Here is a 12,417-nt window from a genome sequence, read left to right as displayed (position 1 = left end):
CAGTTCAGGGATTGGCAGCAGTAAGTCTGTGAGGCGGAGAAATGTGGCGTGCAGGGAGGAGAAGCGCGTGTGGCGAGTCCGTATGGCGGGGAGGAATCGTGTTGTGCGGGGAGGAGCCGTGTTGTGCGGCGAGGAGCCGTGTTGTGCGGCGAGGAGACGCGTGCGGCAGGCCAAACTAATCGAAATTTAACTCAACGATGATGGAAAAGATTGAAGTTTTCCATTATCAATTATAATCGACTTAGTCGACTTATTGTTGCAGCTCTACAGCGCATCAGCACTGTGCTCATCATCACACATCAACAACCACATGTTCAGCACATGTTTATGTTACAAATATCCACTCCACATTTACAAATTTTAGAAAATCTCACTAGATGGTTGTTGTGTTCCCATAAAATAAAAATATTTTTTTTTCCAAAAACATTTACCTTTTTTGCAGGAGGCCTTTGGCCTAACTACAGACTATTCGAATGTTTGTGAGCGAGTCATGCCCCCAAGACAATTTTTGCTCATTAACATGCAATAGGTTGAATTTACCAAGACAGGAGCAGACAGAATCTGAAGCAGTTGCCCATGTCAACCAATCAGCTTCTCTTATTTTTAAAGCTTAACTGAACAAACTGAAAGAGGGCAGCCGATTGGTTTGCAGTGGGTAACTGCTTCAGATTCTGCCTGTTTCGGTTTTGATAAATGTTAATGGGAACATGTAAGAAATATAAAAATAGGCATTATCCCAATTTGGCTTCAAAAGCAGAAATACACTTGAAAAAACTCTCAGTATGTTATTGCATGGATTTACATTTTGCAGCAGAACAATTGAACGGCCATAGATGCCAAGTATAAAAGAACCACATTAGATATTTTTAAAAAGAAAGCCTTAAAAGGCCAAGGGAAGGGAAAAAATTATATAAAACCTCCGTTTTCGCACCCAGTATAGGGTCACAGAGGATTCAGAATGTTTGGAAAAACCGTGCCACATAAGTGATGAATCTCTGCAGATTAAAAAAACCAGGAACACACACAACCAATGTAAGATTCCTCCAGGAATTTGCTGGATATGAATAGGCTTTACAGCCTTTTACTTAATCTTTATCAGACCATCAGTGTAAACAAAGACAAGTTTCCATAGCAACCTTTAACAAGCTCCACTGGAGCATAGCAGGCCTAGGTCTCAATAGTCTCTGCATCACTCCTACATCAGACCAATACCTCACTGCATCCCATATCAAGAAAAAAGGGCAATGTCTCATGAAAGACAGCCTTTTTCACTTTTCTAGTATTTGTGTTTTCTAGAATCCCTGTTTTGTACTTGTTATTTAAAAAGGTTTTACAATTATTTATTGTCTCAGGTTTTTTTGGAATTATCTAAATCACAACTATTCTCTCTCTCTCTCTCTCAATATACAAACACTTGTGCCACCCATAGTTCCCATACACACCTACGCATTTTGTTGCTCAAAGCTAAGCAAAACGCTCAAGACCAGAAATACCATTCATTTATATGGCCCCTGCTCACACCTGAGCATTCTGTCACTGGAAAAAGTACACAAGCTACTTTTTGCCAGATTACAGCACTGTTTGGTCCCATAGACTTCAATGGGGAAACTTCGTGAGACAAAACACAAAATTCAGAAAAATGCTTGAAAACACATATATTTCTAGGTGTTTCCTATTGAAAGCTATGGAACCAAGAAGTGCTGTAATCTGCTAAAAAAAAAAAAGTAGCTCATGTGCTTTTTCCAGTTACCGGATTTTTTTCTGCTTGCGACAAAATGCCCAGGTGTGAACAGGGACCATAGGATTCCTTGTCCTGAGCATTGTCGAACTTCGCTTTTATTGCTTGTTCAGAATATGAAAATACTTTCATGTGCATAGTCTGGACACAGGTTAACATTAACGTCCATTATTATTATACAGGACTGATAGAGCGCCAACAGTTTGCGCAGCACTTTACAATATAAAGGAACACATTACAATTACAAAACAATTCAAGACAAGATGGTAAGGAGGACCCTGCCCATGAGGGCTTACAATCTAAAGGGTGGGGTATTCAAACATGTTTATCTAAGACTAGCGTGTCCAGAAGGTGAAAACACTGCTGCGTGATTCCATTGCAGAACAATGTTGTCACCCTGTTAAAAGGAAGTGGAAAAATACCAGATCGAACAGGTAACTAGACTATGAAAAACAAAAAAGGTGTGGTGTCATTCTCACAAAGGAAATGTTTATTCTCTTCAGCCACTCAGCACTGTCAGCTGGCAGAACAGCAATCTTTAGCCCGAGACAGACATCTGAAACGTTTCCCTGATCCACAAATTGTTGAATTTTGTAACCTTGTTGTCTTAATATACCCTACTAATGTACCAATACAGGTAATAGCCCACAGTAACTATCAAATGCCCAACTTCATGCAGGAAAATCAAATCCCCCCCCAATTTTTTCAACTGCCCTGCACACCCCACGCCGTTTGTGGAATGTTCTACCATGAAAAGGAGGTTGCCACTGCAGGTAGTTTATAAAGCAGACTGGCATTATTACAGGAGTGTTCTCACTATAAATTATGGCATGCTTTACTAATGTTACTTCTGCTTCACTTGGTTTGGGACTCTGAAGCCCTATTCAGATTCATGAATGGAGTGCGTCATGAGGAGAACACTGCATGGGTCACCACTGGCTCCAAGCCACGGCGTGTATTTTACGAAGGAATGTAGTGTGGAACAAAACAATGTGGTGTAATGGGTAGCAATAGCAACAGATACCACTATGTATCTCTGTACAAGTTCCTAGCCATACTCGGAAACTATTAAACTTGTTCTCTTCACTGATGGCTCATTCACACCAGATGTGTTAAAGGAGAAAGATGAGGTGAGTGCTTTTCACTCACCTCATAGTTCGAGCCCACCTGTGACAATGAGACTGTGAAAGGTCGGCTCAGTAGAGCGGGAGGTGAGCAAACACATGCCGGTGTTCGCTCACTTCTCGATCCTGTCACAGCTCTCTGCCGTGACAGGGAAGTGGATGGATTCCCCGCTCCGATCCGCCAGCGCTGACTGGCGGAACTGAGGTGGGAGGGGGCGGGTACAGCTGGCTCTGCCTTTAGATAGGCAGAGCCAGCTGTCACTCACGCAGCTGGGCGGATCTCGACATCGATGTCGGGATCGGCTGCGGCGTCTCAGTATACCGCAAGACTGAGCTTAGGGTGACGGGAGGACGCTAGTTTGTGTTCTCCCGTTACACTAAGGAGAACTATGGGGAAAAGCCCTGACCCCATAGTTCTCCTTTAAGCAGCCTTGTCCAGTACTGTCCTAATGCATAGAAAAGACAAAGTTGCCTTGTTTACAAAAAAGTTTGTTCACACCACCACAGAGCTGAAAAAGGTATTATACACAGTACTTTGACTGCGTGTCAAAAAGCAGTACACCGCATCACAATGTGCTGCAATAGAACTAAATAAAGTTTGGGAAGAAAAGGCACAGTGTGATGCACTCTTTTATCGCATCAACATTAGTTGCTTGCCAATACAGCTGCTGGTGTGAAGGAGCCCCTATTGTTTGATTAGGTCATACAATCTAGCATGACCACCCAATCAGACAGCTGCATGCAGAATAAACATTTTTTTTAAATTTAATATTCGTAAAGCTGGCCATACACCTTACCACCATCGCGGGACTTCGTTGTGCGATGGTTGTAAGATAATAAAAATCTCGTACGATCTGCCTATCTTGGACAGGCAGATCGTACTAGCGATCATCGCAAGCCCTTCCCGCTGAGGGGAGAGCTTGCGATGATCCAAATGCTGAGCGTGCAGTGTACGCTTGCGCATACTGGCCCGTTCGGCATTCGTCTTCCGAGCATGCCCATAACCCGCCGAAAATTACGATTTTCGGCAGGTTTTCCAGCGTGCTCGGAAGACAAAAAGACATGCGACCGTACAGTAGAAACGGTCGCACACCTTCCAATTATGGTACGATAATCGGCAGGTGTATGGGCACCTTAATACTTATTTTTTCACGCTCATATCAGTTGAAGATTGAAATTGAACACAAATTGAGAAAGCTTGAACTGAAATGAGAGAAGGAAGGGAGCTTAAGAATGTGACTCAGCGTCCACTCATCTCCTGATGGGAATGGCCAAAAGAGCCATTTCACATTTTAGACATGGAGACACGTTCTTAAAATAAATCTGACATGAAAGAAAAAATTGACAAGTATGCCGTTCAGGCACATAGGAGGAAAAGAAGAGCTTTTTTTTTTGCACATATGTGCAATGTCAGTGGCTCAGCTGAATTGAACTCAGAGGGTTAGCATAACAGCCGGCACACTAGCATTTTCTGAAGCAGAGGACAGTAATGGCAGTAATGTTTTTTTTCAGGATAGCTTTCTTTAACAATCACAGAGCTCTTGCATGTGTTCTGTGCATATAAAAGAGTGCTTAGATAGGTAGGAGGAGAAACATGAGAGAGCAGAGTCTTGTAGGTAGGCCAAGTGAGGCGTTTTTTAAGACAAAAGCAGGTCAAAAGCAGCAGAAAGGTCTACTAGCAAGAGTAAGGAGTAGTGGCCATTGTTTTTAGCTGTTAGTAAGTCATTAGTGAGTTTTAGGAGGGCAGTTTTAGTGGAGTGTAGGGGGTGAAAGCCAGACTGTAAGGGGTCGAGAAGGTGGTCATCAGTGAGGTGGCGGCTCAGGTAGCTGTAGACAAGGCATTCTAGGAGTGGAGGTGAATGGGAGTAAGAAGATTGGTCTGAGATTGTTGAGGTTGGTAGGGTCCAGTGAGGGGTTTCTTTGGGTATTGGGATGACCAGCACATGCTTTAGAGGTGAGGGAAAGATGCCAGTAGAGTACCTGAACTGTCAGTTTCAGCACCAGAAGAAAAGCGCCGTATGTGGTGTCCAGGTTGAATGGAACTGCAAATGGAACAGTAACCAGCAGGGTTGCAGGCATAGGATACAAATCAGAGGCTTTCTTAGGAGGCCCACTTTAAACCCAACAGGTCAACAGCAAAGCTGTATTTTTGCTACAACTTTGTTTGCTCCAATTTTCCTAAATCACCAAGACGGACAGGAGGAGTTTAATTCAGTCTTTGTTATCTCTACAAAGTTGTATTCTTCTAACCAGAACCAAGCTGCTTCCCCTTCCCCCCCTTTTTATCAGGATGAATGCATTCCTTTGCAGGACCACCACCATTGAACACTTCCCCAGTAATATAACAGCAGAGGCATATTTCAGGGACAGGTGTCATTCATCTTACTGTTAAATACTGTACAAAGGTCACACTTTTATAGCCTGAGAAGTTATCAAGAAAACTGCCCTGTCTAGAAATTTGCATGAAATATATTTAGTAACCAGATTAATTATGAGGTGTGTGTGTAATATGCATGTTTTTATTATTATTTATATAAATTTACTATACACACAGTCATATATACATAGACACACATACCCCATTCCTACACAAAGTCTAATCATCTAGGCTTTTCTAACTCAGTTATTTGGCAGTGCTGAGATGTACCTGTTCGATTCCTGTAAAAAGATTTTTTTTTTTTTTTTTTTAAAGGAATTTTTGTTTTTTTTCAGTTTACAAATTTATAAAACTGAAGTTTTTTTTTATTTGTATAAAATATTTAGTTGGCAAATTAACATTACAGGGTGCATTTATGACACTGTGCTGGAAAGGCATGCTGGGCTTTCCAATAAGCAAGTTCACTTACCCTTCAAAAAGGTAAAATGTCATGAGAGAAATACAAGGGTAGTCATTGTAGAACATGCTAGATGCCTGGCTGTCACCAGCCTCAATACTTTCGGAGATACAGAGCCAGAATATGTGATGCCCAAAGAGGTTATCAAAATAATGAATTATAGGGCAGATGTGTAAAATACTTCAATCTCAACCTAGTGTCAGAAAAACACAGGAAGAGTTACATGGCACTTGTAGCCAAAGACTGGGTTTTAAGTCTAATTTTATCCAGTTACATCAACTATTCCAGCAATGTGAGAACAGAGCATGCAGACACACCCAGTAACACTGCCTATTGGGAAATCTATCTTGTTTTATGTTTTCAGAATAGCATGCAACACGAGATGTTAGAAAAAAAAAAACAAGCATCATTACTGGATTAAAGTATATTAAAAAAAAGGGGAAGAGGAAGATTGGCCAGTCACTTCCTAGTCATTTATAGCATGGAACTTGTAAGTTGCTAGAATTTTATCAGGACTGTTGCAAAAAAAAAAACACTAAAACTTTTCATAACACCAAATTGGCTTTAGGGCTTATTTACACCATATGCATTAGGCCCTAATGCACAGACAAGTCAAATTGCTTTGAGTCCCATGCATTCCGTTCACACCACCACTGCGCTACACTACTTTTTTGCACCGCAATGTATTGCACCCAACCAAAGTTCTGCTAATATAATTATATATCACTTTATGACATTTCAATACAGCTGGGACAACAAATGTAAACAGTGCAATGTGTTGTAATTGGTGCATCAACACCGTTTAATTGCAAGTTCACACTAGCGGTAAGACACAGCCACTGGTGTGAACTAGACCTTACAGAATAACAACCAAAAGAACAGAAAATGTAATTTATTGAGGCTTACCAGTCCTTGGCTGTTGGGGCTGCATTAGTTTTCTTTTTTCAAGCCAAGAACATTTTCAGCAAGTATAGAAATACCAGTTGATCTTGCCAGAAATGCAGTGTCCTTGTCACTTCCTGTGAGCTGAACTAGAAGTATAAAACAATTATGTTTCTTCTGTCAACAAATAACAATCCCCCACCCCTTCCCGTATGTAAGAAAATTAACAAAAGGTAGACATGTTTTAATAATTTTCAAATAACTGTCCCTGGTATTTTTCACAAGGCCCATTAAGGGAAAACCAATTTGTTTGCATTTTACGGTTTTTTTTCCCCCTTCTTCATGCAGACAATTGTGTTATGTATACAAATGAAGGCTGATTCATATCCAGTGGAGAAAGACAAAACTGTTTCATGGATGGGTCACCGGAATGTCTATTCTGAGTGTACACTTCCTGCATGTGCAATATACAGGGAAATTCCAGTCACAGCCCTCTCATCCTGCCTCCTCCAACAAAATGTCACTGCATTCTATTACAGGATAAGATTTCCTGACAGGCTACTGGGCTGGAGGATTAGGAAAGCTCGTCATGTCAAAAGGCACCGACTTGAAAAATTAATTTGTCTAGTGGTTAATTTTCAAATGCATTTTAAATTCTCAATTTAGGATGAGTAAGAGGTTTCTTAATACACATGTATGGGGCAGCGTTTTTACCCGTGACAAAGCTATGTGCAGGAACAAAAGTGAACTTTGTTAAAAGGTTTATTAACCTCCATAACTTTGAGTGGATTGTGCTGAAAGATCCACGTTACCATCTCTTAAACGGCAGGAGCGATCTATTAGTCCTGCTATTTAGTTGAAGGATAGCTCTTCAGAAAACATTTTTTCTGAATGGACTTAAAGCAGAACTACAGCAAAATAAGATCAGTCACTAATAGACCGGGCTCACAGGAAATAGACAGAATGATGCAATGGCGTTCCGTCCGAAAAGAGAAAATGGCGCTGGACCAAGGCGACATCGTGAGCTGTACTGCAAGGGTTAAATGCTCATTAAGTCTACAGTGAGGTGAAGCTGTATTACTTACCTTAAAGACAAATGGAAAAAAAAAAAAAAAGTGGAGAACCTGAAGTCTTCACAGCACATTAGGTTCCGCACCCCCATCTTAGAATCAGGAGTCGGCTGTGACAACCTGATCACCCACAGCTTGCCCCTTACTGCGAATACACCAGATCAAGGGGGGTGCAAGCAGACTGTTCCTGCAGCCCCCGGGGTTGAGGTAATGGAGAAGAGGACTGAATGAATGTCATCCTCACCTAGGTGAAGAATTAGGTATGGGGACCAAGCACCTGCTGTAAAAAGGTACTTGCTCCGCCCAAAAAATAAATAAACAAATTACAAAGTGTAAAAGGGAGCCTTAGGATTTTGCATTGTCTAAGATCTGAATAAAGGCATCTTTTAACCCTCCCTCTGGCGCTTTCCACTTTCTCAGATCCTCCGGGCAGTCCCTCAGCATGCTCGTGTACAATGCAAGACTATTGGCTAAGCATTGTATGCATGCAAATATATGCGGCAGCACAGTGGTTAGCACTCCTGCCTTGCAGCACTAAGGGTCTCCTGTTGGAATCCCAGCATAGACACCATCTGCAAGTAGTTTTACATATTCTCCCTGTACTTGCATGGGTCTCCTCCAGGTAGTCTGGTTTCCTCCCACTCTCCAAAGACATGCTGGAAGGTTTATTGGCTCCCGTCTAAATTGCCCTTGTATGTATACATGTGAAATAGGGACCTTGGATTTTAAGCTCGTTGAGGGTAGGGACTGATGTGAATGTGCAATTATATAAAAGTGCTGTGTAAATTGTCAGCGCTATATAAATACGTGTAATAAATAAACCAAAGCCAGGAGTGCCAAGAGGAGGCTTTGGGGGACCGGTCGCGTGCACACAGGGGAAGCCTGCTGGAGCAACGAGTAAGACAAACATCACTCCTCGTTCTAACCCCTAATGAACATTTAACCCTTTTAGTACAAATCAACTGCAAAAGGTAGTTTTTGGGGGGGCTTTAAGCTCCAAGAGAAAGTTGGCAAAAAATAAAATGGCAATTTTATACTTTTGCAACTTTTTGTGTAAACTGGCAAGGCCCAGTTTAAAAAAAAAAATGTTTCTCAACACAGCAGCTGCTACTACTACACCCCTTTTCCAGGGTTTACAAAGTACATGACCAGGAATTCATCTGACTCAGGGTTTTTCACAAAAGGGTGAAGAGTTTAAAGGCGGCAGGAGAAGTGGGTAATCTAGGACAACATAGCTGAACTAGAAAGTGAGATGTAAAAGGTGCCCATAGACTGTACGATTATCGTACGATAATCGCAAAGTGTATGGAAGGCGTGCGACCGTTTCTACTGTACGATCGCACGTCTTCCGTCGAACAAGCAGGCTGGAAAACCCGCCGAGAAGTTAGTGGCGTGCTTGTTCGACAACTGCCGAACGGGCCGTTGCAGTCATCGCATTGCAGTCAATTGCATCTCATTCAAGCATTGCAGTCATCGGAAAGCCCGCCCCTCAGCGGGCTTCCAAGATGGGCAGATCGTACGTTTTTTTTTAAATTACTTTACAACCCTCGCAAGACAAAAGTCTTGCGAGGGTTGTACAGTGTATGGCCACCTTATTGGAGATTTTTTTTCCAAAACAGCCATGTTGTCCTAGATTGTTAACTTCTCCAGCCTTCTCCAAACTCTTCACCCTTTTATGAATAACCCTGTATATAATGCATATAGATTTAAGAACCATCATTCAATAAACATAAAATATAAAATAAGACAGGGATCTTGCTTCTTGGTATAAAAGAAAAAAAAAAAAACACCACACAAAATCAGTGAGGGTCAAACCCTCAACCACTATCTGAAAACATATACAAAAGGTTTTTTTTTGAGTTTTGCTATAAAAGAGATACAGGCAGCGGCCCAATACACTTTTATGATTCCCCCTGTGGGCCCCCAGAAAATAATCCCCCATAACCTATGAAATTTAAGAGAACAGCTGTTAAGAATGAAAGTGTGAAAAAAATGCAGAACAAGCACAGGCAGGAGCTGGAAGACCAGAGTCTAGCCTTATTCTTAAAGGAACCACACATTTGGAATCTGCAAATATACAAGTACACAAGATACGGGCAAGCAGCAACTTGCAGCATAAAACGAGTCAATCTTGTGCATGCAAGTAAAATGGAAATGAGGTCAGATGAATCCTATAGCATATATTACACACATCAATATAATGGAGATTTAGCATAACTTGGTCAAAATTTCAACAGTGTAATGCCATCAAAACAACCCAACTCAGGAATGGTGCTGCCCTCAAAACAAAATCAAGAAAACCCATAGTAACCCTCTCTTGGCCTGTGAACCTTCCTGCTGTGGTGACCAAAGAAGGTAGAACAAGAGCTTAGATTTTCAATACTGAGAAATAGCATGTGGCAAATAATAAGGAGCTCTCCGAATCTTCCTGGTAAAACATTACATAAATCCCATGCTTTCCTCGACTCCATGGAAAACTGGAAAGTGCTGTAATGGTCAGACAGTAAGAACATGTCTTGTAGTAATGTGAAGCCCTTTTACCCAGGAATCCTATTCTGCAAGAAATGTGAGCTGCCATTGCAAATACCATTTGCCTGGCTGTTATGCAGACCCTGCTGCTTTCAGTACTTTAACAGTTATTTACCTGGAACAAATTCACAGATCGGACATTCCAACTTGACCTGCTATACGCAGGTTTGCACACTGGAAAGTACAGAAACTAGAGACAGTAGGAAACAAGACTGCCTAGGAGGCTGTCAGTCCTATTTTTCTCGACATACAAGTTTCCTTTAAGGACAACCCCTAAGTGAACATGCTGGGAAAACACAGAACTGTGGATGGGTGCGGCTGACACAAGACAACTTCAGACGGCATACCAGCTTAGAACAAGGGCACCCTGCTAAATCTCGGTATGTTAACATAACAACACATTCATATGTCCCACAGCTCCATAAAAGAACTTGATCCACGCACGAAAGCCAGGAAATAGTCCAATGTTACGATAGACTGCTTGAGTGTAAATAAAGTGTGACTATTGTGATGGAAGCAAGTACTATGACCAGAACAGCATAGGATTACAATGAAAGGATACTAGAGGCTAGTTTTATTAGAGTGTTACTAAACTCTCGTAAAGAAATTGTATATGTAGCACCGTACCTCATGTTCTTTTACGTTTGCTGTCGCCTTCAACTATGCAGCACAACATTCCAACAACACGTACACTGCCTTGCAGAATTATTCCCCCCCCCCCCCCTTGGTGTGTTTCCTGTTTTATTGCATTACATCCTGGAATTAAAAGGGATTTTTTTTTGGGGGGGGGTTGTACCATGTGATGTACACAACATACCAACTGTACACAACATACAACTACCAATTTCATAGCAAAGAGAAAGATTACTTACGCACACTCAAAATTTCTGTTTTTTCTTAATTGTTTGCGTCACAAACCTTATTCTGCACCTACAAAGTGGTAGATTTGTTGTGTACACCACATGGTACAAACCCCCCACCAAAAATAATCAACTTTAATTTCAGGTTGTAATGTAATAAAAACAGGAGAATAATGGGGGGGTTAATATTTTTGCAAGGTACTGTATATGCCCCTATCACTTCCACCTACAGGGAGTCTGCAGGGTCTCCATGCAACCCCATCATAGCCACTTTGAGGCCTTGTTCACACCAAATGCAGAGCAGATCCAGTCAGGTTTCTGCACACGAACGCTAGACTTTTAGATGTGTTTTTGGCTAAAAAAAAAAAATGTTTAAAGTTTAAAATGGGCTTTCAGTGCGTTCCAGGCATTTGCATGCATTTTTGATGCGTTTGCAGATCCAGAGCAGGTAAAACAGGGCCTGCTGCAGTTTTTTCACCTGCTCTGGACCTGCACGCTGCGATGTGAACTGGAGCAAAAAATACCATTGGAATACATTGGACGCAGTTTTGATTCGGTCTGCAACTGATCTGCTCTGCGCTTGGTGTGAACAAGGCCTGACATGTGAGCTCTGGCAGGGGCTATGAAGTTTTGGGAGGAGGAACCAGCTGAAGCTCTATGAGAGCAGGGCTAGGCATGAGGGATCATGGGAAATGTAGACACAAGAGCAAGAGGTCACCTGTGAACAGTGCAAGCTCTACCAATCTGAAAGTTAAATAAATGTACAACAGGTAGAAAGTATATAATCCAACAAAGCAGCTAGCTTCCTGTTCCGTCAAGCATACATTGTGACCTGGTAGCAAGTCACATTGCAGCAGGGCTCTTGCACACGGATGCCCACACCTAAACCAAATGCCGGGATATTCTAGCCACCAAAGAGCCCCAGGTGCCTCGTACAGCCACATAAACCCTTCCGGGGTGTGGTGGCGGGGAGTTCAGTTACCTTTTTCAGAGGTTATGAATACCGGAAGCTTTTACACTTCCATATCATTAAGCATGCATTAAACAAGAAAATAAATAAAGCAGACCTGTGGTCAGATAGAAGTTCTACTTTATTTATTTTTTTCGTTTGTATGCCAAATGCAGATTAACATAAGTAAACCAGTTGGGTTTTTTTTGTATGACTTCCCTGTACAGAAAGAGTAAAAAAAAAAAGAAGAGTTAACTAGACATATACCATAAACAGAAATAGCCATGTTAACACACAACTAGAAAAACCAGTCTATGAACACAAGATAAGCTATTTTACTATTGCACGTGGAGATGAATGTCCGGTAAACTTGGTGGGAGAGATCACGAACACACACACACACACACACACACACACACACACACACACAC

The 12,417-nt window shown here is 41.7% G+C and overlaps 1 protein-coding gene across 3 annotated transcripts in view; it reads right to left on the bottom strand.

Annotated features, from left to right (window-relative positions):
• Nucleotides 1-12,417, bottom strand: part of LOC108790560 (rho-related GTP-binding protein RhoC) — a 62,405-nt gene that overhangs the window by 29,309 nt on the left and 20,679 nt on the right. Inside the window, exon 1 of one of the 3 annotated variants that reach the window (XM_018560849.1) lies at nucleotides 6,603-6,633. The exons of the other annotated variants lie outside the window; for them this stretch is intronic. Within the exon in view, the coding sequence (XP_018416351.1) occupies nucleotides 6,603-6,627 (25 nt within the window). The 5' untranslated portion in view covers nucleotides 6,628-6,633. Of the gene's footprint in view, nucleotides 1-6,602; nucleotides 6,634-12,417 lie in introns of those variants that run through there. 3 annotated transcript variants of the gene reach the window in all.

The sequence above is a fragment of the Nanorana parkeri genome, unplaced genomic scaffold (genome assembly GCF_000935625.1).
Source record: "Nanorana parkeri isolate BGI_ZX_2015 unplaced genomic scaffold, ASM93562v1 scaffold481, whole genome shotgun sequence".
Lineage (NCBI taxonomy): Eukaryota > Metazoa > Chordata > Amphibia > Anura > Dicroglossidae > Nanorana > Nanorana parkeri.
The sequence above is the reverse complement of the archived record's forward strand: the minus strand, read 5'-3'. Positions and strand labels throughout refer to the sequence as shown.